The following is a 26,285-nucleotide window of genomic DNA, read 5'->3' on the forward strand; positions in this document are numbered from 1 at the left end:
GCTATACATCAGTGGTTCTGCATGTAAGCCTGGCTTCAAGGGCATAAAGAGATAATTTGCGTATTCAGTAGTGGTGCTATGGGAGTAGCCACAGTTACACAGTAAAGCTGAATAAATACCTTCTGTTTTAAGATGGCAAACCACATAAGGTAATTTTATTCATATTCTATTACCCACAATAGTAGAATATCAGTAATTCAACCAATATTATACTATCTATCACTGTGCCTTAACTCTCACCTGAACCCTCTGCTATCTATGCCTAACCAACCCTGAACTACTCCTAACCCTAACAGCCCCTATCTGAATGAACTGCAAAAAAGCTATAGGCGTACCTTAAGAACAAAGGATTGCTGTGCATCCAGTTTGTTATCAAATTATATATATGTATCTCCATTTAATCATAACGAGTTGTAGAATCATTTTTGATGTGTCTTATAGCTTGGACCCCGTCACATAAAAAATTAGTTAGGAATAAGCTCAATCCATCATTCACAAAAAATGTCATTTTCAAAAGTCAAAAATTATTTCAAAAGTTCAAAAATTTCATTTCAGCAAAACTACATGAGTCAGGCAGCACGGTGGCGTAGTGGTTAGCACTCTCACCTTGCAGAGCTGTGCCCCCGGTTCGAATCTGAGCCAGGTAAACATCTGCAAGGAGTTTGTATGTTTTCACTGTGTCTGTGTGGGTTTCCTCTGGGCACTCCAGTTTACTCCCACATCCCAAAAATATACAGATAAGTTAATTGGCATCTCCCTAAATTGGCCCTAAACTACGATACATGAACTACATTATCGGTTCTCAACGTGTGGTACACATACCCCCAGGGGGTACTTCTGAGGGTTCTAGGGGGTACTCGGGCTTGATATACTTAACCACTTTACCCCCGCGCGTACGTATTTCTCCGCCCCTTTTTCCATCCTTTAAAAACCAGGGACGGAGAAACACGTACTTTCCGCGTTCCCGACGCTGCCCGCGCTCCCGCTCGTAAACACGCCGCCCGCCGCTAGTAAAACCGCCGCCGCCCGCTCGCCCAGAGATCAATGAACGGGAAAATCCATTCCCGTTCGTTGATCTAAGCCCCGCAATGATCAGCTGCTCTCCTATGGGCAGCGCGATCATTGTGAGAAAAAACTCACGTGTCCAGCCTCCTTATTCTTCCTCCAAGCTTCCGGAAGGAAGCTTGGAGGTCGCATTAAAACAAAAAGTTACTGTGGCCATCTTGTGGCCAAATAGTAAACTACACCCTACACATTTTTCACATACAAATAAATGACTTTTACACATAAAATTAACTCATTACCTCCCACACTCCCCATTTTTTTTTTTTTTGTAATTAAAAAAAAATTAAAAAATTTACAATTAAAAAAAATACATAAATAGTTACCTTAGGGACTGAACTTTTTAAATATTTATGTCAAGAGGGTATAACACTGTTACTTTATAAACTATGGGCTTGTAATTAGGGATGGACGCAAAAATGAAAAAAATGCACCTTTATTTCCAAATAAAATATTGGCGCCAAACATTGTGATAGGGACATAATTTAAATGGTTTTATAACCGGGACAAAAGGGCAAATACGTTTCATGGGTTTTAATTACAGTAGCATGCATTATTTAAAAACTATAATGGCCGAAAACTGAAAAATAATTATTTTTTTCCCCACATTTTTCCTATTTTCCCATTAAAACACATTTAGAAAAAAATAATTCTTGGCATAATGTCCCACCTAAAGAAAGCCTAATTGGTGGCGAAAAAAACAAGATATAGTTCATTTCATTGCGATAAGTAATAATAAAGTTATAGACGAATGAATGGAAGGAGCGCTGAAAGGTGAAAATTGCTCTGGTGGTCAGGGGGTAAAACCCCTCAGTGGCGAAGTGGTTAACCAAAAATAACAAATTTAGAGTTTTAGAAAATGATAAATCTTATTTAAACAGCACCAAATTAGTATTTTAGCTAATTAAAAGCAATAGTAAATGCTTGGAAATGGTTTAGAACCAATTATAATGTACTACGATTAAATATATACTTGTCAAGGGGTACGTGTGATAATGTTTACCATGCTAGGAGGTACTTGGTGAGTACAGGGTTTCAAAAGGGGTACATACCAATAAAATGTTGAGAAACACTGAACTACATGATACATGACACATGACTATGGTAGGGACTAGATTGTGAGCCCCTCTGAGGGACAGTTAGTGACAAGACAATATACTTTGTACAGCACTGCGTAATATGTCGGCGCTATATAAAAACATAAATAAATGAGTCAGTAGCTTACAAAATATCCACGTTTGAATATCCCTGGTTCTTAGCTTTCCACAATGGCGTTTGTGGCATTTTTCTGATGCCCTGACTATTCTGGAGCTATGCAAGCAAAGAATGGCACTGTAAAAATTTGGCTTCAGCACCCCGGGGGGGGGGGGGGGGGCTTAAAATTAGGCATTGGTAGAGAGGGTAGAGAGAGGGCTTTATATGAGACTATGGTCAGGTCATGGTAAAATATTGGTAAATAATACTGATATTTTACTACATGAATTAGGTATTAGAATATCAGTTTTCCAATTTACAGATATTGTACTTTCAGCAATTTCCTGCACCCTTTTTCACGGGCTCCATTATTAAATGTGCACACCTGTTCATGTCTACAATTTAGGAAGTTCATGTTTTTTATTTCCAAATAATATATTATCTCCATACATTGCACTAGGGACATAATTTAAATGTTGGGATAACCAGGATAAATGGGCAAATAAAATGTGTGGGTTTTATCTATGGTAGTATTGTTTATTTTAAAACTATAGTGGATGACATTGGATAAAGTGCATTTCTTTATTTTGTTTCCCTTTAAAGAGAGTCTGAAGCCTTCTAAAAATCATCTTTTTATTAGACATTTATCTTTAGAAATATCTGCACTGCTAAAATGCCGCATTCCCATGGCAGAAAGATGTCATTAAACCTCCCAAATACAAAATTCCAACACTTTCCAAGTCCTGGATTTTGCTGCCCTGGGAGGCAGAGCTTAGTGCTGTAACTCTGCCTCCAATAGCGTCAATTCCCGCTGATCACCACTCATCTCCCCACCCGACTCAGTGAAAGAAGACTGAGAGGGGCGGGGAGAGGCGGCAATCAGTGTGGATTGACGTGAGTAGAGGCAGAGCTACAGCACAAAGCTCTGCCTCTTACAGGAAGCACTCCCCGCATTTTGCCCCGGGGATTTGGGGGGTTTAATGACATCTTTCTGCTGTGGGAATGCAGCGTTTCAGCACTGATGATATTGCTAAAGATAAATGTGTAATAAAAAGATGATTTTTGAAGGCTTCAGACTCTCTTAAAAATGCATAAAGAGTAAAATTATAAAAAATTAAAAAATTAAAAAAAAAATCACCCCAAAAGCCTAATTTGTACTGGAAAAATAACAAGATCTAGATCAAGTGTCCCCAAACTTTTTCGGTCAAGGGCCGGGTCAACATACTTCAGACTGCTAGGGGGGCTGGAATATACATACAATGATGTAGAAAAACATTACATCATACCTAGGTATTGTAGACAGCTTCTATTAACATGTGCAGCCCTAATGTCTTCCATTTAACCAGACAATTTTAACATGTGCAGATAGTATACCCCCCCCCCCCCCCCCCCAACTCAGCAAGTGCAGTTATTATGTCACCTACACAGCAAGTGCAGATATTGTGACCCTAACATAGCAAGTCATATGTGAGCCATAATGTCACCAAATGGCCTGCAAAAGCCTGCAGTACAATCCGAAGAAGTCTTTGCGGGCCAGACAAAGAAGCATACCCAGGTGACAGCCTGCCACCCAATTGGACAACAGTGATTGATTGGAAGCCAGTGAATGACTTCTTTCTGGCTTCCATGTGAAAGGGTGGTGTCAGCACTGTGCTATTCTATATGTGGGCTGACAATATTTAAAGATGCAGCGGTCCACATCTATAAGTAATACATTTTGTGAGTGGGGGACCAGTAAAAAAAGCCCCAGGGGGCCGCATTTGGCCCGCGGGCCTTAGTTTGAGGACCACTGATCTAGATCATTTAAGTAGGTGTGATAAAGTTAATGAAAAATGAATAGGAGGGCGCTGAAATGTGAAAATTTCTCTCGTCTATAAGGTGAAAATAACGAAAGTGGTTAGTTAAAAAAAAGATATTTATAAAATATCAATATTAATAAAAATGTTCCTATTTATTCACTTTAACACATGTTTAATATTAAGATTGGCAAAAGGTCACTTTGTTTTAGAACTACAACATAAGTCTATGAGTCTCTGTTGTTTGCAGATTTCCTATATGCCAAGAACTTAGCATGAGATATAAAAGCCATGTATTTTGCAAGTATAATCGACCTCTAAAGATACTCAAACATATAAACTATAAATCATTCTGCTGTTAAAACCTCAATGTGCTGCAACATGTAATTTAAATACAAAACAAAAATAATTAAAAGATATGCCAATAAACATAAATATATATTACCTTGACAGGCAATTTATTTCTACAGCCTATTAAGAGTGTTTATTTTTCTCCATTCTCCTTAGCTAAGCAGAACTAACAAAATATCCTTGCTTATTTGAAGTGGTTCTTTTATAGCAAGTTGTTCCCAGAGGAACTCATCTGCTTGATTCTGGGGAATTTACCAATTATTTAAACAGCTAAAATATTCCTAAATTAACATATAAGAGAATGACTGGGGGGAGAAAACATGCCCTAGCTGAGTGTTACGTTAACAAGTCCATGTAAATGATTGTATTGTAACATCATCTATAGTAAATACTCCACAAACCAGTAGAGGCTCCTACTTAAAGTACATCTGTCACTCAAAAGCTATGGAGGCTATTGATCGGGAGAGTGCGGGGAAAGATAGAAGACCTGACTGTTATCTGACTTGCACACTTGTTCTCAGTTAATTATTTAGAAATTCTATAGCGCGACCCCGAGCCTCGTTCATCCTGATTGCTCTCCTGTGTCTGGGAGTGCTCTGTGCATGTGCAGTACTGACTTTTGCATACTGCGCATGCACAGAATGCCCATCCTTCTGAGGAGGCAGGCGGCTTGGGGCAGTGCATGTGCAGTAGCCGGCAACTGGCGGCGACAGGCTCAGATGCATGTTGTGGGCACAAGATGACTCAAAGGGGCTGCAGGTAATTCCAGTGGACTCCAGGGGGGCCCAGGTAAGTTAAACTGTTTTTTATTTTTTCATTTAAGATTTCCTTTAAGTGTAAGAAGACTAGAAGTAAAGTATAAATATTTAAAAAAAGAAAATCCCATGTGAAAGCAGGTTCACCGCAGCACTTTCAGAAGTCAAAGCTTTTTAGTTGAGTAATTTCTAATTTTTCTTGTTGCTTAAAAATGTATTATCTTACTGATAGCTAATTTCAAATGTCATCCCACTTACGCTTCTGTGACAAAGAATCACAAGTGATAATTACGCAGAGATGGTTATGAGATTGCGAGGTGAAGCAGATGAGATACAAATCAAGAGTTCAAATCAGTCATAACAAACCATCAAACACCGGTATACATCTATTTAAATACAATAAGAAATCAATGCTATTGTGAAATGCAGTTTGTTCAACCCTCTAATTACTGACAGGTAAGTAGGATATCAGAATTTTTTGATTGGCTCATATTTATCTTTCCAGGCACTCGCTTATCTTACTGAGCTGTCCACTCCAGTAGTGTCAAGGCAAGTTTCTTTCCAGTCATAGTGAAGAGTGAACCATCTGTTTATTATTGTTTTAGCTATGTTTTTTATCTGAGTTAAGCTTCAATGTATTTATAAGTATTTACAGTAGTTCACTACAGCAATGAGTTATAGAAAGCATCCACCTTTCTAGGTAAAGTAGCAGAATATGGGCCATTTAGATATATAGGGGATGTTTATTACTACTGCCTCTTAGGCCTAGTTCCCACTTGCATTAAAAAACAGTCCGTTTGTGGCTTGGAAAGGATCACCATTCTGTTCACCTGCAGATCACCAGTTTATAAATAATTTCTATAACTTCCTCAGTGTATAAGTCCCACCTCTCTAAAATGCCTCAATTGTAGTAGGCTGGTCCAGGATTTGGTTTAATTAACTGGTTTAGGTTACAATGGTTTTGCTTAGTTATGTTCAAACTAGAGGTGATATACAAATATATATTTGGGTATCTGTAAATTAAAACTGAATAAATGTGCCTTCTGTTCCAGAAAGGCATGAATGTCCTTTTTTTTGCCAAAGGATGAAGATATGATGGTCACCCTTGAGAGAGAATTGCAGCGTGTACCAGAGCCTTGTATGTGGATGATACACTGTAATGTGGCACTAGATTGGGATAAAATAAAAGGTCAAGGACCACAGTAGACAGGCATATGTACTGTGACCCACAGCACACCAGGTAGAAAGAGAAAGCCAGCATCCTTTATTGAGACATCCAAGGAGACATACAGTAGCTAACTTTGTCTGAAACATGTTAGCTGCTTGTCTCCTTAGATGTCGCAATAAAGGATGATGCATTTTACTTTCTCCTTGGTGTGCTGTGAGTTGCTGTACATATTCTGAATAGTTTGTAGAGGGTTTGTCCATGGACCACTGTAGTATGCTATTAGAGCAGTCTATATGTTTTTTACATAGCAGACAGGCATAGTCGGTACATGCATACATTTGAAATCAGCGCCGGTAGACTTGGGCGCAGGATACAGCCGGTATATGGCTGATCCTGCTTCTGCACAAGTCCGGGCCGTGTTAATTACTATTCCCCCTCCAGGCCGTCATGGATAGTGGGGGAATGATATAATTCGGCTTCCAGCGATTGCTGGTGGCTGAATTAATGCTTTTTTAAGCAACTTCAGCTCTGTCTTCTGATGGCGCCGACGTTACTCACTGACTGAGCACCGCTATAGATGTGATTCCCATTAAAGTCTATGGTGGCGCCGGCTGTGCCCAAATCTAGCAGCGCTGAAAAGCACTGCTCCGCGGTAGACAGGCATCAGAAGATTGAGTCAATAAAAATACAGGAAGATATGAGGAGCAGACAGAGCCAGAAGCAATAAATACTGGGATTTTGCAGAAACTAATGCAGAGACACCCTAGGAACATTTTGGCTCACAGTGCTCTGAATTATTTTTCCATCTGACCACCTTGAGGTCATAGAAGGAATGAAACTACAACCACCAACATATGGCACAAGTGTGTGTCTATGAGATAGCACGTTGAGGGTATGGATAAGATGATTATTGGAATAATGGTAGTGTGCCATCACTAAAGAGAAAAGCAGACGTGACACAAAAGAGAAAACACAATCATACTCCAACAACAGATTCATGGAACTTGCAAGCTCATTAAACCTATAGCAGCCAATTTATTGAGAGGCTTGCACATGCTCCAGGCATTATTTTAGCACATTTTCTTATTTCTTATTTGTTACATTTCCTTTGCTTCTAATTAGCACTGATGTAACAACCACTTGTCACTTGGGGAGGGGGAGGGGTGTGAGACAATAACAGATGACTTCTAATTTCAGTTTTTATATTTTCTGCAACTAGAAAAAGATAAAAGCATTCCAAGAATTTACAGCACAACAAGTTCTGCCTACTGAGGTCAAAAGCAGTGCACTTATTTCAAATTAGATAACTCTATTGGAGCAGCTAGCACGATGATGGTGTGGAATATTTGTCAAGTTTTATCTTATGTGAATTATGCCCTCTATGTTTCATATTTGCATTGTGACATACATAATTTATATGTTAAATAAGTATGACTGATGTGATTCATTTAAACGAAGTCAAAATAAATCCCATTGAGCAAGAAAACACAAAATAAAATGCTTTAAAATTAATTTCCAAAAATGCCTAGTTAAGGGTTAACTAGAGACATCTAAACTTAACCATTCCTTTTAAGCGTGGGCCCTGCAGTGTTCATATGAACAGGGATGATCTTTTACGAGATAGGCATTTCCAGCCACACAATATTAGAAGGGAAGTAGAAAATCAATAATTTATTACACCAACATTTCAGCTTTAAAAGGACATTAATCATGATTTGTTGTACACTTAGCTCAGTGTTATTACTTTCATAAGAGGTTTTGTGACTAGAATGCTGACAGTTGTCTGTAGGGTTGGTGTTCAAATTCTGGTCAACATTAAGGTCGACCCAAATAGGGGTGTTTGAAATCAGGCCTTACTTGCCCAAAAAAACAATATTAAACTGACAAGTTCTGGTTTTTTTACACCATTCCCACTATGCCCAGTGACCCATGTGGTCTCCCCCATAATGCCTAAGACCCTTCAATCACAGGGGGATCATCTCCTTCATCTTGGTTGTGGCAAGCAGGCATAGCCCTATATAAGCAGAGGGGTTGGCTGCCTGCAGCACTTGTGAATTGATCTTTGCTAGTGACACAGCTTCTTTGTTTCATTGCCTGTAGTTTCTGTAACCTTATGACATTGCTGTGCTGCTGATAGGCAGATAGTTAGATTGGTATATAGATTGTATAATTGACAGATACATAGGTAGATTGTTTCATTTCTGATTGATAGATTGTTTCATTTCTGATTGATAGATAGTTTCATTGTTGATACATGGTAGGTAAATTGTTTAATTCATGATAGATGGATAGATAGATAGATAGATAGATAGATAGATAGATAGATAGATAGATAGATAGATAGATAGATCGATAGATAGATACTGTAGATAGACAGACAGACAGACTGACTGATCATTACAGTCACTGTGTAACACACAGAATGTTATCCTGCTATATTATCCGGCACTTTAGACCAGTGTTCCTCCTCCTTATCACAGGTGAGTTATTGGTATAGAAGCACAAGAGTTGTTTGCAGAGTGTGGCGCATAACACAGCAGGTTGTCTTGTCAAAAAATCTAAATAGATTTCGCTTCCTACAATAATATCTGACACTGTAGGCCACTGATTTTCTTCTGATCCTCCTCATCACAGTTGACTTGTTGATATAGTAGAGCAAAAGTTGTTTGCAGAGTGTGATGCTGCCACATAACACAACAGGCCTTCTTGGCAAACAAATGTAAACATTTATTTTGTTCTCTATAATAATATCCGACACTGTAGGCCACTTTTCCGCCTCCTCATCACAGTTGCTTACTTGAGTTGTTCGCAGGATTTGGTGCATAACACAAGCTGTGAAACCAGGCTAATTTTTTGACCGGAGGAACCTTCTGTCTCTACTCAGAGGCTTGTATATCACTAGTAATGGAGCTGTGAAACCTTGCTAATGTTTTTGACTAGATGACCCCCCCTTCCAGGGCCTCTGCCTCTATGCAGAGGTCTGTATAAAATTTTGCATGTTCCCTTGGCAGCCTCATAAAATTACCTTGCCAATAGCATAAAAAAGACCCTCCTGTTTTTCTTGGCTTTTCTTGGCAGAGCTGTGAGAGTCTTGACATTTGTAGGCTGTACAAACCCTACACAGTCCAAAACCATAACCTGAATTTCCCTCCATTGACTTTAATGGTAATGAATTTACTGTTCAATCAGCTGTCACTCTCAACCAACACTATAGGTCAGTTATGCAGGAGAACAGAAGCGCCAAAAGGATAAAAGTAAGCTAAATGAGCTTAAAAACCAAATAGAGGAGGCAGTGGTGGACTTACCTCCTCCAAGTAGACACACAACGACTGTAGTAAAGACAGTCAATATATTTTATTTATGAACTCCAAATATCCAAAGCGTTTCGCAGGTTTGATCCCGCTTCATCGGGCAATAACAACGGAACAATAGCATATGTGGTCAGTAGAAGAGCCAGGCACCTCTGTTTTACTGACCAAATATGCTATTGCTCCGTTGTTATTCCCTGATGAAGCGGGATCAAACATGCGAAACGCGTTGGATATTTGGAGTTCATAAATAAAATATATTGACTGTCTTTACTACAGTCGTTGTGTGTCTACTTGGAGGAGGTAAGTCCACCACTGCCTCCTCTATTTACCAAGAATTTGTTTTTTAAGCTCATTTAGCTTCCTTTTATCCTTTTGGCGCCTCTGCTATCCTGCATAATATTTAGTCCACCCTGGGTGGAGGGCTGAACCCCTTTTTCTATTCTACAGAGAGCGATTTGTTATGCCTGAGTGGGGTCAGGAAAATCTCCCCACCTGCCTTTACAGTGGTTGCCTAATGGTAACCCTGGTTTATGAGTATTAATATTTACTCTATCTAGTAACCATTTACCAGTACATATTACACTATTGGGGCTCTTGGTGTTCCTTGTTTTACTATAGTTTAGTTAGTTGTATTGTTATTGAAATACCAGTTATTTGAATTGCTAAAGCATTTTAAAGGCAATACCTGCATGAAGACCCTCTACAGGAATAGCTGTACAACAGACTGATAGCAAATACTGTAGATATCTAATTAGAAAAATAGATAGATAGCTAGATCCATCCTTTTTAGCTTGTCTTTTTGCTGAAAAAAACTTTATGTATATATCACAACAGCTTGTCGACCCCTGTTTACTGCAGCTAAGCAATACTGCTTGGTCACTAACCTACCCCCTGCCAGCTGATTAGAGCATGAAGAAGCACCATGTTCAGCAATCATCACTGTGCTAGTTCTCATTTAAGCAAATTCCCACTGTTAAAATGGCAGTTTTATCAGCATAATAACATGAAGCAGGACCTGAATGCTGGTGTACAAGGGTTTACAAGGAGCTTTTAGAAAGACAGTTTTAGGTTCTTACAGTACTCTAGAGATATTTAAATGTACATTTGATGATTTTCTAGTGAATACATAATCAGATAATTAGCAATGATTTCACCAGCATGAAAATCAGCTCAATGAAACTCTGAACTGGAAATAAAAACAAAATAGGAATTGCCACTAGAAAATGCAGTCGCTGTCTCTCTCCTCCCCTTTAAGTCATTGGCAATCATGTCCACCCATTTCAATGCTCCGTGTCAAATTTTTGGGTAGCAGGTCTGAGAAGGCACGTTTCCACGTCGGTGTATGCGCAGTAGTGCCAGACTCAACCGACACTCTGACCTTACTGGGACAGCAAGGGACCATCAAGCCTACAGGGGGGTGTAAGATGCCTTGGGTAAGTAAAAGCATACCTTTTCTCTCTGCCTGGTATTCCGTTAAGAAATCAAATCAAAATGACTAATGCTAGCAGTAAATACACAGAGTGTTTCCATTAGAGTACACTCCTCAGGCACGCCTATAATTCCTATAAACTGTTCATGTTCCATTGATGTTGTCCATTCTACTCCTTGTTTTGGCACTATTATTTGACTTAATAATTCCAAAAGGAGATGCTGACATTGATATTAGCTTTCAATAATAATGTACACTGTAGGGATGGTCGTAGTCAGCCAACTTCGCTACACTGGAACTACGCGTAGTTTTACGCAATTACGCTTCACCAAACTATGGCTTCGAAATCAAATATTCGCTTCATATGCATTTTGTAGACTACGCGTTAAAATACGCAATTACGCATAGTGCGAAGCGTAGTGTATGTGGATGCTTATGCCCCTATGCAGAAAATTTTACGCATTAATTCCTTTAAATTGCTTATACCGATAACTTTTCTATGCATACATTCCCCTTTTCAATGCGTAAATTTGTAAGCATACAATCGCACGCGGAACATTATACCCGAGTTACGCATTCGTATTTCACTACGCAATACGCATGTTAACTACCCATAGTGGGCGTAAGCTACGTGTAGCGGTACTTCGCTACGCGTAAATTCGTAAGCCTAGTTTTCAAACTTCACCTACGAACTACGATGCGTAGATGCGAACTACGATGCGTAGATGCAAACTACTATGCGTAAATTCACACTGGCGTAGTTTCTGCTCATCCCTGGTACACTGAAAAATGTCTCTAAATCTGTAGCAAAGTCTTTATTTATCAATATCGCGGTTCTGTCTCCTGACTCTTCAAAATTTCATTTTCAGTTGACCACACAGTTTGATTTTCAAACTAACATAAGAAAAATAATAACACATATTGTCAATTTTCAGGCATTTTAGGAATTGGAGGTGTGAGGGGACAAAATGAATGAATGAATTGGTATATACTTACTGCAGCCAGGCTTGGAAACAGATTAATTGCTCCTGCATTGTCCAAGGTAAAGGGAAGTAACTGTTTTAGATCCAGTGGAGGCTGCAATGTTGGGAGCGGGGGACGGATCAGCGCAGAAAGAGCTGGGCTCTGGCAAGTTCCACCTACAAATGACAAAATCAATCAATGAATTAACAGTTTTACGTATTACGGCAATGCATAATTTCACTTAAATATTTTATATTCGTTTTTCATAGTGTGATAAAGCATTATAACCTAACCATGTTAGGGTTTTTACATATCCTTTATCGGGAAGAATATCCGTTACTTCCATCAGGATAGGAAGTAGCGGAAGTCACTACAAAAAGGTGTAGACAGCAATAAAATTCAACAAATATTCAACTTTCTGGGCCAAACGTCCTGACTTAAAGTAAGTTACTTCAAGAATTTGATTTAGTGGCTCCAGGGAACACCCAGTACTCTAGAAGGTGCTAATTAAAGCAAAGCGCCCACTATTTGTAGCCGCAGTATGCATAGGGGTTGGCCAGGCAAACGCTGTTTTATTGGGTGACCACAGCACCCGAATTTCCAGTTATGGACACTAACTGCCCATACTTCCCCTGCCCCTCAGGCACCCGATAAAACAGTGGATAAAAACTGTGGCTATTATGCAGCAAAGGTGGAGAGGGTACTGGCTGGGATTACAGCAGGGAATGGTTAGCATTAGGCATCAGCTGGGGAGTCGGTTATGGTTAAGTTTCAGAGTAAGGCATCGGTTGGGGGATCAGTTAAGGTTAAAGAGAAACCGTGACCAAGAATTGACCTTCATCCCAATCAGTTGCTGATTCACCCTTTTACATCTTTGTGAAAAGAAATCTATTCCTTTTCACAAACGGATCATCAAGGGGCTCTGTATGGCTGATATTGTGGTGAAGTCCCTCCCACAGGAGACTGAGGACCATTTTCCTGGCAGTTTCCTGTCTGTGAACCTTGTTGCATTGTGGGAAATAGCTGTTTACAGCTGTTTAAAACTGCCAATAAAAAGCAAGCAGCAGGTACTTCCACTTACATCACCTGACAGCAGTACAAATGTCACCATCTGATAAATGTCAGAATGTAAATCAAGAAAAGGAAAGCTTTTACAATGGGCAAACACTGACTATATCATTTATACATAATTATTGTGAAAATAAAGCACTTTTTTAATAAAATTATTTTCACTGGAATTCTTCTTGATAGGGGTTGGTTACGGTATGGCATCAATAGAAGGAGGGTTCAAGTGAGAATGGGGCCAGGTTAGGTGATAGTAAAATATAAGAAAAAATAACCAATATTTTACTATCGTAATTACGGTACATAGAGCCTAATAGTAGAATATCAGTTATTCTACTAGCGGCTATTTCCTATTCTACTAGCGGCTATTTCGGGTGCCAAAATTACTGTGGCAACCTTTTTACATGTACGTGCTCCCTGGTATATGCATGCACCTACATGTGCCTTCTTACTTTATAGTTTTGTCACTGAACTGTTCCTAAAGTTCGTACAAAACCTAATTATCTAAAAGAAACGTGAAAGCAACTCGAAAAACAATTTGTTCAAAACAAACAATCAATCAAGTTTCCCCTTTTATTTGCATTAAGGACAAACTTTCTGTTCAACTGAGCTCAAATTTTGCAACCATCAGCATCAGATCAGCATCAGTCCGTGTGATTAAATAGTCTGGTTCTAGGAACTAAACAATTTCGTTTTACAAACATATATTCAAAGACATGAGCATTGCCCTTTTGTTTTACTGTTTATATCATAAGGCATTCTGGCAATTATTGATTTTTTAAAACACAGTGTCCACCAGCAGAACATTAACCCTCCTGGCGGTCTAATGATTTCCGCCAGGAGGCAGCGCAGCAGTTTTTTTTTTTTTTTTTAAATCATGTAGCGAGCCCAAGGCTTGCTACATGATAGCCGCTGCTCAGCGGCATCCCCTTCGGCGATCTCCGATCAGGAAATCCCGTTTAAAGGAGGGCTTCCCCATGGCCATGGCGATGGGGCGGGATGATGTCACCGACGTCGTGACGTCATTGGGAGTCCCGATCCACCCCTCAGCGCTGCCTGGCACTGATTGGCCAGGCAGCGCACGGAGTCTGGGGGGGGGGCACGCGGCGCGATGGATAGCGGCGATCGAGCACGGGGCAGCGGCGATCGGTGTGCTGACGCAGCTAGCAAAGTGCTAGCTGCGTTCAGCAAAAAAAAAATATGAAGCAAATCGGCCCAGCAGAAAACCCAGCAGAGAACTACGTTCGGGGTTACCGCCAGGAAGGTTAAGTGCTGTGAAATAAAGGTCTGTATGCTGGGAAAATAAAAATGAAGAATAGCAGAACCCTTCAGATACTGATGTATTGAGTGAAATGTATCATGACGAGTCACACATGAAAAACTACTACATTGTTCCTAAACTAAAGCAGTGGCTGATATGTGCACAGAAAAGTAATGATCAACCAACCTGTTTCAATGGTGATTACATGATGCATATTGCTTATAAACATTTGTGAAAATTCCAAAGTTCCCACTGAGAATCAAGTGGCTCTGATTTAATTCACCTTTTCCCCTAAGTTTTCTCCTAGGTGATAATTACACATCTTAAAAATAAAACACCTTTTAGGGCACCAGCAAGCAAGAAAATACTCTGAATAATGTGTACAGTACTTTTTCACCTATTTTTTGTACTTTTTCAATTACAGAGTGCTATATAGCTCTTTTAAACAGAATATGAAAAGTTATCACCTAGGAGAAAACTTAGGGAGAAAAAGTAAATTGAATAAGGGCCCTTGGCCAATATACAATTAACTTCTTCTCATGAGTTTGCTCCTTGGTGATATGTTCCCAACTTGTCAATAAAATGCCGTTTAAACCACCAGCAAGTAATAAATCACTCAAAATAGTTTTGACACTACTTTTTCACCTTTTTATTGGTACTTTTTTAATTTTGGAGTGCTAAAAAGTTATTTCAAAGATAATATGAAAAATTATCTCCTAGGAGATATGTCAGGAGAAAAAGTGAATTGCATATGGGCCCTTGTCTTCTCTACTAGTTTTCACATTAGTAAGTCAAAGGACAAGACTGATGTCTGTAGTGACCAACAGCATCTAGTGGAATGTCATGGTACAAAAATCAGGCCAGAAAAAGCAAGATGTTCAGGCAAGGATCACATTCACATAAGCACCACCTGAGTATGTGTGCATTTTAACACATCAGAAACCAACACACAGCAACACACATGCAATGTAAAGGCATTGGTGGTTTATGTCGCTTCACATTGCATTTGAAATCACATTGTATGTACAATTTAAATTTAGACAGCCGGTGGAAATTTTTCATACATCACATGCGTTCGTTATTTACTTTCTGTTGTGCTGCTACATACCATGACTGCCCTGATTGGATGCAGTGGGCTACTTTTGCACTGTGCTTTTTTTTCCAAAAAGCTCTTTGTTTTCCATTGATAACAAATAAGAAAGCAACAGACAGGCTGGAATAAAAGAAGTACAACAGTCTCCTAAATGATAGCTGATTTAACAAGTTCAGTGGAGGCTAACTGATGTCCTAATTGTAACATGCAGGTCTTTTCTGATCCTCTCGCTGTCGTACTCGTAAATAATGATGATGAAATGTTTTTAAAACTCTATACCTCACTGAAGTAATTTATTCAATGCAGCCTTCAGTCTTATGCAGGACCTGTTGTCATCTATGGAAGATGACAATCTCTTTCTAACAATGGGCAGCATGGTGTCATAGTGGTTAGCACTCTAGGCTTGCAGTGCTCGTTCCCTAGGTCAAATCCCAGTCAGGGCACTATTAGCACAGAGTGTCTATGTTATCCCTGTGTCTGTGTGGGTTTCCTCTGGGCACTCTGGTTTCCTCCCACATCCCAAAAACATACAGATAAGTTAACTGGCTTCTCCCCAATTTGGCCCTAGACAATACATACACTACATGACACATACAGTACATAGACATATGATTATGGTAGGGACTAGATTCCCCTCTGAGGGACAGTTAAGTGACAAGACTATATACACTGTACAGCAGAAGATGTCAATGCTATATAGATACTAACAAATAATAATAATAATAATAACAATGTACCAAATAGTAGCAACAACAGTATGCTTAATTACTTCTGTCCAATGCAAATCCTTGCTTTAACTATCTGAGACTGGCACTGGTGGGCAAAGAACAGTGATTGGTGAACTTCCCGTGGTGTATTTTGCTGGTCAACAAGTGAACACACGTATGAACAAATCCAAAATGCAAATGTGCGTTCATAAACGCATTTACCAGAGTAAACGCCATCCTTATTGGCCATTCCAACTCAGCTGACCTTAGATTTAAAGGAAAAGCTAGGTACTGTGTGATAAATGCTTGATGCTGGCAACTGAATACAATAATAATCACTAATTCACTATATTTGGTGGCAAATGTGCAAAGCCCAAAGTGAAGTCCATCCCTAGTAAGGAAAGTTCTACTACTCTGAAGAGAAAATTAAAGAATGCAGTCAACACATACTAACGTTTTAGTACTAATGATAACATTTAAAGTACTTTTAGTCATTATACCTCGCTCTTGGATGTCCACTCTCTCTCATCCTTTGTTTGCCCATTAAAAGCCTGACAGTTTAGTCCATCAGAATCCTGACTGATATTTATGTCAAGCTAATGTTCCCCACTATTATCTGTGATAACTATAATTCCGTTCCCATCTATTTTTCCACTTCTTTCCTTCTTCTTTTCCATGATTATTAAAGTAGCATAGGTTGCTTTTATGAAGGATTGGCTAAATGGAAGACATCTCAGCTGGAAAGTTTAGATCAAATTCAAGCTAAATCGAGCTTTGCAAAGTTATCAAGCAAAGCATAGCCAGCACTATTTAGAAACAGTATTAAAGCCTACATAAACCCAAGTGTAAAAAACATCCCAAGACTAATGCTAACTAGTTCAGCATCCATTGCTCCCAGCTACTGCCAAAGGAAGCACTAGCAGCAGAAAATAGTAGCAGGCAGGTTAGGTTTCAGTATACTGCTTTCACTGGTGTTTGAAGAGGGTTGGGTAAAAGAGAATATTAGGGAGAGGTGATCAACATCGGAGAAAGCATACATGTAAAAACAGCAACGGGAAATTTGGGCGCAGGACAAAGCCGAAAGACGGCTACCCTTGCACAAGCTATTCTCTGACATATTTTTAAAAACTATTCCCCTAGTGACTACCTAATTACTTTCCCTCCCAGCAATAAAGGCTCCAGGTATTGCTGGTGGCCAAATTACACCATTTTAATTGTAATTTGGGCTCTGGCTATTGCTGGTGCCCAAATTCATCAGTGAGTGCCACTGTAGCCATCATGCTCATTACGGCCTGTCTCACTGCCAAAAACTCAGAGGATCCTTACAAAGTCAGTAGTAGAATATTGGAAAAAGCACTATACCAATATTCTTTATTTTTTTCCTTGTAGAACCCAGCCAGCCATAGACATGATACAGCATTCCCATGTGAGCCAATCCAAATCAAACAAACTTCACGAGGACACTCTTTGATTAGGTGGTTGTTTTGCTATTAATACTATGTTTATCTTTATTTATATATAGCTTCATATTACACATTACATGAACACACCTACAGACAATACACAACCAAAGATTAATTCATCCACGACTGGCCAAACCACTTTCTCTGTACTCTTTTTAATAGTGATGACCGTAATCTGCTAATTACTATTACGTAAAATCTTGCATAATATTTCATGATTATGGCTATACCGAATTATGATTTCGAAATTTATTTGATTGATTAAATAGGAATGTCATCGAGCAGCACAGAAAGTAGTCAAATCTGACAAAAAAAACTGTCCTACGTCTTTCTATTTTAAGAATCAAATTTCCAAACATGAGACATCTATCATATGTCGAGAGGCTGAAAAATGCACTGGCCTGGGGAAATATAAAGCAATTAAGCCGGGTCTACACGGCATGATGTGTCTTTTCAATCGAGCCGCTGATGCGGCTCGATTGATAAGATCCGACAGGTCCAATCTCGCCGCGGCCGATTCCCCGCTTGTTCCCCAAGAGCAAACAATAGCGGGGGAATCGAGCCGAAGATAAGCGCTACCGGCGGGGACGAGGGCGGATCGAATCCAACGCATGTGCGGACGAGCGAGGATGCGGCGGGTACGCGCGGGGATGTGGCAGAGTCGATCCGGCGGCTAATCGAGCTGCCGAATCGCTCCGTGTAGACCCGGCTTAAAAGCCATTTGGCACATTTGGGTCACATGACCATTTTTCTGGTGCTCACTGGACAGAAACACTTATTTCAAGGAAATTACTACAGTTACAGCACAACCAATGTAAATGCTGTGAGACCCTACAGTGCATGAGAACAAGGAGGGCAGTACAGACATATGGCAATAGAATTTAACATAAAGCTTTCATACTCTCACAACATTAATAAACCATAACACATTTCTGACTACAGGATTTGTTGAAGGATGAATATACATACACATATATTGTAGTTCACCTGTGGTTCAGTTTTTGCCCCAGCTATTCATTGAATGTGACATTTTGCAACTAACCCGAACGCCAAATAAGTTCAACATTTTGCAACTAACCTGAACGCCAAATAAGTTCAATCCTGAGACAAACATCTGTCTACACTAGTTTAAACTGATCAGCTAAGTTTGAACTAGAGCAGACCTGCTGATAAACGGCATTGAAACGCATTCTAATGACCTAGGCCCCGGATACCGGAAGAATTTGTTGAAACTGTGTCATACCTCCAACAGCCTCAGAGCAACAGGAACTTGACCACCGCAGGAGTCCAACTCAATAAGTTTTGAGCCAGAGCCTTCTGTCATGCTGTTCCTACCCTTTGGAACACCTTGCAACATTCAATCCAGACAGCTCCAATCCTGGAGGCGTTTAAATCAAAACTGAAAAGTCACCTGCTTAGTGTTTCATTTTTGAATATATAACTTTTCCCACATGACACATAACAAATTGCAACTATGTACTCATCTTAGACACGCGTATGCACTTTGGGCGCATTATTAATATTTTGTTGTTATTGTTGTTGTGACATCAACTTAGAGTCGATAAACAGTAGCCTTTAAGAGAGATTAAAAATGAAGGTGAACATATTGGGCATGATTCACAAAGCTTTTCCACCCGTTTTCCTCTGTTTTCACCTTATCTGGGTTACTTTTTTACAATCCCAAAGAGCAAAAATATAATATAATTAAGGTAAGAAAAGTAATATTAAAATTAAGTCAATCAGGAACAACTGACTTTGAGTGACCATTTTGCTTGTAAATGTGCTGAAAGCTTATTTTTATGAATTAGGTGGTAAATAAGTCATTTATGAGAAGTTTTGTGAATAGAGTCCAATATGATTTGAATTTCATGTTAGGTCATCTGGTTTTTGCCCTCAAGCAAAAGTTGTGTCCTTTTTCTGTCTCTCTAAAGAAGCTAGGAGGTAGATTAGCAGACTGGCTTTTTCATGGATAAGAATGGGGGCAGGTCTATGCCCATCTATGGATATGATGCCAGAGCCCTCTCCCTGACTGATATTTGCTCTGTACTCTACTCTACCTCCTTTATTTGGTAGACAGGAAATTACATCATTATTGCCAGCATGGAGTAGGGGAAGGACAATAAAGCTGCAGTGGCCAGATACTGATACTCTTTAGGAGGCAAATAGTATTTATGTGTAAAGGTACTTCTAACTTTAACAGACATTGTTATGTTTTGGTATGATTAAACCTTGCCTTTATAGAATATACCTGATTCTTATCAGTGTTGCATGCAAATTATCGGCAAAGTCATTTTCGCTTTGAAAATGCTATTTTCAATTTCGAGAAAATATTTGTGAATATACACTGTATTTTCACAATATGATAAAAGAAAACAAATGTTTCTTTCTGAAGCAAAAATTTGAGGAAAAACATTATTTTTACTGTGAAAATTGTTTATTTTAGCGCAAAGATTTGAAAAAAATCACAAACTGATTACAAAATAGCAATGGCATTTTTGCTCAAAAGTAGAATTCTACATTATAAAATCAATGTAACAAGAATATCAGCATTTTTGCTCATCCCTGATTCTCAGGACTCTTTCACACTAGGGGCTTGATTCACAAAGCCCTGATAACTGTTATCATGGTCACGCTAGCATTTTTCACGCGCTATAACGCGTGTAATGGTTTTCACGCGCAATCGCAATTTTTTGCACGCACACGCAAATATTCATGCGAAAACGGTTTATTTTTGCATGAAAATGCGACCATTTTTCGCACAAAAATTTAAGCATTACACACGTTATGCAAAACACTAGCGTGACCGTGATAAGAATTATCACGGGCTTTGTGCATCAAGCCCTAGGAGCTGACCTGTGCGTTTTGACGGATCACTCTTAGGATGCGTTAAGCAGGGTAACATGAAAAAGTCTATTTGACTTTCATGTTAACTTTCACATTAGACAAAGCGTTACGTGGTAATGTATCTGGGAGCTTTTAATTGTTTAGATGCAGCGTTTTCCCTTTTTGGTGAATTAGAACTACCACTGCTTATCAGCGTTGCACTGCAATTTACAGATGTTACGCCGCACGTCATGACGCGTACTTAAAATCAGTTTGTGAACGCATTATGTAATGTGAATGAGGCCTCAATGATAGGGTGCATAAGTTATATAAGTTTACAGATGTTAGGAAAGTATTTGAAAACTTACTAAAATAGAGGCAAATGCTTGTCACACAATCAGATACATGTTTTACCTTTATCAGCACACACTACATTTAATAATCCAGAAAGAACATCTCGCAGTGGTATTTTTGAAAAGCACTCGTCTGTTCTCAGGCTAGTCTATTGTAAATATCATTGCAGTAAAAACAATCTTCTCAAGTGTCTGTTCTCATTGACAGTAACTTTGTTGACAGTCCCCTAATGCAATGCGTTGGCCTGTAATATATTAATTCATTAAATTGAGCATCTTGTAGGGAGCAATAAAAATAAATCATGCAATGGCACATTTCTATCTTGTTATTTTGTAAACAGTATAAAAGTGAGCAATCACTGGAATAACCATTAGTAATCATAGTATCCAATTTCATACTCTGCTGCTATGCAGCATCAATATATAATACGCAATATATTACAAATGCTTAGTTTCAGTCCTCATTGCTTTTACAGCATAAGCTTTTACAAATATCACATTCATAGCGATAAACTAAAAAAGGAACTGCAATGGCTCCAGCTCTAGTTAATTAAGTCTTATTTCTTATTGGCATGATGATAATTAACTTATAATTGCACTCTAAGGCCCTGTTTGATCCTTAAAGGGAACCTGAACTGAGTAAAATTATTTAAAATAAACACATAATGTAGCTGCAAATGAATATTACATACTTACCTCACCGTCAGTTTCTCTCAGAAGCTCACCATTTTCTTCTCGCAGTGATCCCTTCCAGTTGACAATATTTTGTCAGAACTGAAATACACCAGTTGCTGTCAGTTATATATCAGCAGTTGTCAGTTACAACTGAATGTGCAAGGTAATGTCCATGTTTCCCTATGGCTCAAGTGGGCGATATTACAATTTAACAGTGTGCTGACCTGGAAGCTGTTATGGGGTAATGGCCATTTTCATTATGGAGGATGGAGAATTCCATTGATCACAGTGGACAAACAGGACGCAGGAGAGGAAAAAGAGATTGATGAGTAGACTACACAGGAGGATAGTATGACATGTGTATATTTATTTTGACTTTTAATTTTCAGTTCAGGTTCTCTTTAACGACCCCTGATTCCCCAGTATGACCGATCACAATAATATTTTAAAGCTGTGCCAACCAATTGAATCTGCTCTGTCGTCCGCTGATCGTCATTCCCCCGCCCCCCTCCACTGCAACAGAACACATCTCTAGCCTCAAGGCTAATGAAATGTCTGCACAGCACCATTCCCCAAATTGATTACCTGACCAATCCTCAATGTGCGACAATTCTTGCATATGTGTACATAGCTTCACACATGATGAGTAGAGCATAATGAATTGCATGTAATGTATCGCACTCTGTTCTACTCGTTGTGTGATAAGACTACACATGTAATTCTGATTGTGTGTGTGTGTGTGTGTGTGTGTGTGTGTGTGTGTGTGTGTGCGTGTGTGTGTTTGTGTGTGTGGCGTGGGGAGTGTTACGCATTTTAGGAGCAGAGACTAAAGTTAGGCAACAACAGTGAAGATCAGAAAACATACTTTTAAAGGGAACCTGAAGTTAGAGGGTTATAGATGTAGCCATATTTCATTAAAAAAAATATCAGTTGCTTGGCAGTCCTGATGATCTGGCTGCAATAGTGTCTGAATCACACACCTGAAACAAGCATTTGGCTATTCCAGTCAGACTCAAGACTAGAGATGTCGGCGAACAGTTCTCGAACCGTTCACCGGCGAACCCCTCACCCTGTACTACATCCGGGTCGCTATGACCCGGAGTAGTACGGCTGCGCTGGGCCAGCAGTGCGCGTCCTTGATCGTGCACCTGTTGCAGGGCACTCTTTGTGCATATGAGTGACGTCACGCTCAATCGCAGAGAGTGCCTGGTAACAGGTGCGCGGTCAAGGACGCGTACTGCTGGCCTAGCGCAGCCTTACTAATACGGATCATAGCGACCCAGATGTAGTATCGGCCCATAGAGGTTCGCTGGCGAACGGTTCACCAACATCTCTACTCAAGACAAAGCATCTGATTTACATAATTGTTCAGGGTCTATAGCAAAAAGTATTAGAGGTTGATGATCAGCAGTATAGGCAGGCAATCTGCATTGTTTAAAAGGAAATAAATATGTCCGCCTCCCTATACCTCTCACTTCAGGAGCACTTTAAGATCTCTTGACTTCAAAAGATTTTTTTACAGAATTTCCCTGCTATAAACCTGCAGTATTTCACAAAAGTGTGTAGCAATCTCCCATTTTTTGTGTGGTGGTAAAGGAGGGCATCTGCACAGGGGATTCGATAGTACAGTCTGTGAAATCTCAGCAGAAGAAAGCATTTTTCCCCAGTGCAACACGGACCCTACATCTGCATACCCAATACGGATGCACTCCCGTTGCTAAATGTGAATCAGTAAGGACTACATGAAAAACAAATTATACTATGTGATCATCCTCTCGCCTTACTCATTTAATTGTTACCATTTCTAGTATTGTATGGGTGAGAGGGAGCAACGATATGCAGCCACTGATTCCTCACCACTAGTCCACCATTCACACATACATACATTTTTCAACATACTCAATCACAATTTTGATTGATAAACTGCCCAACATTGATTGAATAAATAGATCAGATATATTGGGGGCAAAAGATGTCCAGCAAATTTAAACAAATTGTCAAGTTGGACAGAAAAATCCATCCTCACGTCTATATCAGTCGGTTTGTTCACCTCATTTATACTGGCAAAGTTATTTGGTTGGTGGTCATAATGTAATTATATATGGTTCTGATCTAATTTTGTAATACTTCTAAAGGAGAAACTTGCAAGAAATATATCTACAGTTAATCATTGCCTTCTTTACCTAAATAAATAAATATATAAATAAATCTTACATTTTGCCAAAAAATTATATTTGTGGTTCTTGTCCATGTCTAACACCAGTTACACCTTGCTTGGCTATTGGTATAACAATTTAAAAAATAATCCTATTGTTGTCTTATTTTATTTTACATACTCCTGCCAATCCTTTTATGTGGTGGTTGAATTTAAAGGCTAAAGTATTGAAATATATGGAAAAGTATGATGTCAAAATATGATTAAAGTGCTCCTTTATGCTTCATATTCAACAGAATGCAACTAATTAGAGTGGAAATGTCCCCAGCTCTGCTCCCTTATGCCTACTCCAGCACCTGTACACTGCTTCATTGTTTCCACTTCTTAAGGTAGCTATACGAAGAACCACCCCCAGTAATGATGCTTGTCAAAAGCTGAAATTAACAGAGAAAAGTCCTTAGAGTGACTGGGGTCTTTTTATTCCATGATCAAGCAATAGAGAGGATTCACCATGACCTTGTTTGCCCAGAATTAGCTGGATAGCTTACTGGTTAAGGCTTCTGCCTTTGATGTAGTGTTTAAACCTTTGACCAAGGTTGAAGCTGAGAACACACCACCCGACGTCCTCTTGAGGATGAGCATGTGGCTATTACTCTTCGCTCACGACGTCACGCGACGCTACACCACAGTACAACATCGAAGTCAAGCGAACGGGAAGTCAAGCGACCACGGTACTTTGTGCAGAGTCCTCGGATCTTAAAGATCTGGTTAAGTCGTTATCAGCTTAAATTGCTAAACATCGGTTGTGTGATCACGCGCCTATATCTACGAGATGAGATTTGGTAAACAACCGCTCGTCACTTTAAAAATCACTGGTCGTCAGAAAAAACGTCGGGAAAATCGTGAGGTGCGTACGGGCATTTAGGAGTCTTAGGGCAAGGCTCCCTAATGATCCTTGTACCCTGTGGAGCATGCCCTAAGTGACTGCAACCCTGAAGCACTCTTTTTTTTATTTTGCTCTTCTGGTTAGTCTTGATTATTTGTTTGTATCTACATTGTAAACCACTTTTCACTGTTCATTAATTTGTGTTGTGAGGTGGATTGTATTACATTTCTACAATTTCTACAATACAATGATGAAAACAATAAATACATACACAGTTCATGCACAGAACCTCCAGCAAGACAAGTACAAAATACAGATACAAGACAAGTACAAAATATATACGTAGCCAAAATATGTTACAATAATGTACCACAGAAATTAGTAGCACTGGGGGGAAGACTCTGCAAGCTTGCAATCTAAAGTGAAATGGGGTAGAGACACTAACTAAGGTGATTAATGGGGCTAGTGGATAAAGCAGTAAGTTTTGAAATCTATTGAAAATGTTCATATATCTCTGAAATGAGACTATGGCAGATTAAACGCATGTTTGAAGAAGTGCATTGAAGGTTTCAAGGCTCAACACATGGTGGTCAAGGTGTGTAAGAAACTTCTCATCGCCAGTTCAACACAAAAACCCTGCCTTCTGCCATACTGCCCCCAGATTTTGGAACTTCTTACCATGCTCAATCATGACAGGTCCTTCCCTGAAGATGCTTATTTCTAGATTGAAAGGCCATCTGTTAGGTCTGGCATTGACAGACAGGTAGCTATTTCCCCCATGACATAATCCACCCTTTTCCTACTACTGATCTGAGATATGCCATGCACTTTAAGTCCTTTGGGAGAAAAACACTTTACAGCTGCTGTTGACAATGCTGAAATTAGGTTTTTTTGGAGGGCAAATCAATGTCCAGCTAATATTAGTAAACTGACATCAGCCAAGCATCATACTACAAGAGGAAAGCCTTTTCATTTGAGGAAAGTATAGGCTGCCAATGTACGGTGACACTATACTGGTTCTGTATTCCTTCAAGCTCAGCTGGTACAAATTAAAACAGCAGAAAGAGTCTTGCTTAAATGCCTCTCTCAAGATCACAAGAGCCACCAGACGGGTTCTGGTTTACACTGGAAAATGAGAGGGAAAAAAACAGCTTTTTTTTTTCTTTTCTAATAATACTGTTAGGTGTGCAGCTGAGAAAGTACCACTTTTTGGTTATGAGTGGCAAGCAAATTCCCATTCATTTAATGTTCGTTGTCTGTGCAATCAGACTGATTACCTGAAATACTGTATGGTCATGTGGTGGTCAGCATGCATATGTTAATTAAACTTCAAAGGAACATAATTCTAGGTCAATTGGCATCACAGCCAACACTTGCATATTAGATTTTTTAAAGGGAATCTGAAGTGAAAATAAACTTAGGTTATAATGAATTGTATGTATAGTACAGCTAAGACATAGAACATTAGTAGCAAAAATATGTATCATATTATTTCCAGTACAGCAAGAGTTAAAGTGAACCTTAAGTGTAAAAAATAAATTGAGTTTTACTCACCTGGGGCTTACCTCAGACCCCTGCAGCTGATCGGTGCCCATGACGAGTCGCTCTGATGCTCCGGGTCCCGCTGGCGGCCACTTCCGGTTTCGCCGTCAGGACCCGTCAGGCTGGGAAGGCGGCCGTTTCTACGCGTTCCCAGCCAAAATAGCACCCCTATGCTGCCATATGGCCGCATAGGGATGCTATTTTGGCTGGGAACGCATAGTATCAGCCGCGTT

The 26,285-nt window shown here is 39.5% G+C and overlaps 1 protein-coding gene across 2 annotated transcripts in view; it reads right to left on the bottom strand.

Moving 5' to 3' along the window:
- ZNF385D (zinc finger protein 385D) overlaps positions 1-26,285 on the bottom strand; it is a 496,219-nt gene that overhangs the window by 338,638 nt on the left and 131,296 nt on the right. For both annotated transcript variants that reach the window (XM_068236132.1, XM_068236133.1), the window contains exon 2: positions 12,063-12,205. In XM_068236132.1, coding sequence (XP_068092233.1) covers positions 12,063-12,205 — 143 coding nt within the window. The remainder of the gene's footprint in view (positions 1-12,062; positions 12,206-26,285) is intronic.

The sequence above is a fragment of the Hyperolius riggenbachi genome, chromosome 5, assembly GCF_040937935.1.
Source record: "Hyperolius riggenbachi isolate aHypRig1 chromosome 5, aHypRig1.pri, whole genome shotgun sequence".
NCBI lineage: Eukaryota > Metazoa > Chordata > Amphibia > Anura > Hyperoliidae > Hyperolius > Hyperolius riggenbachi.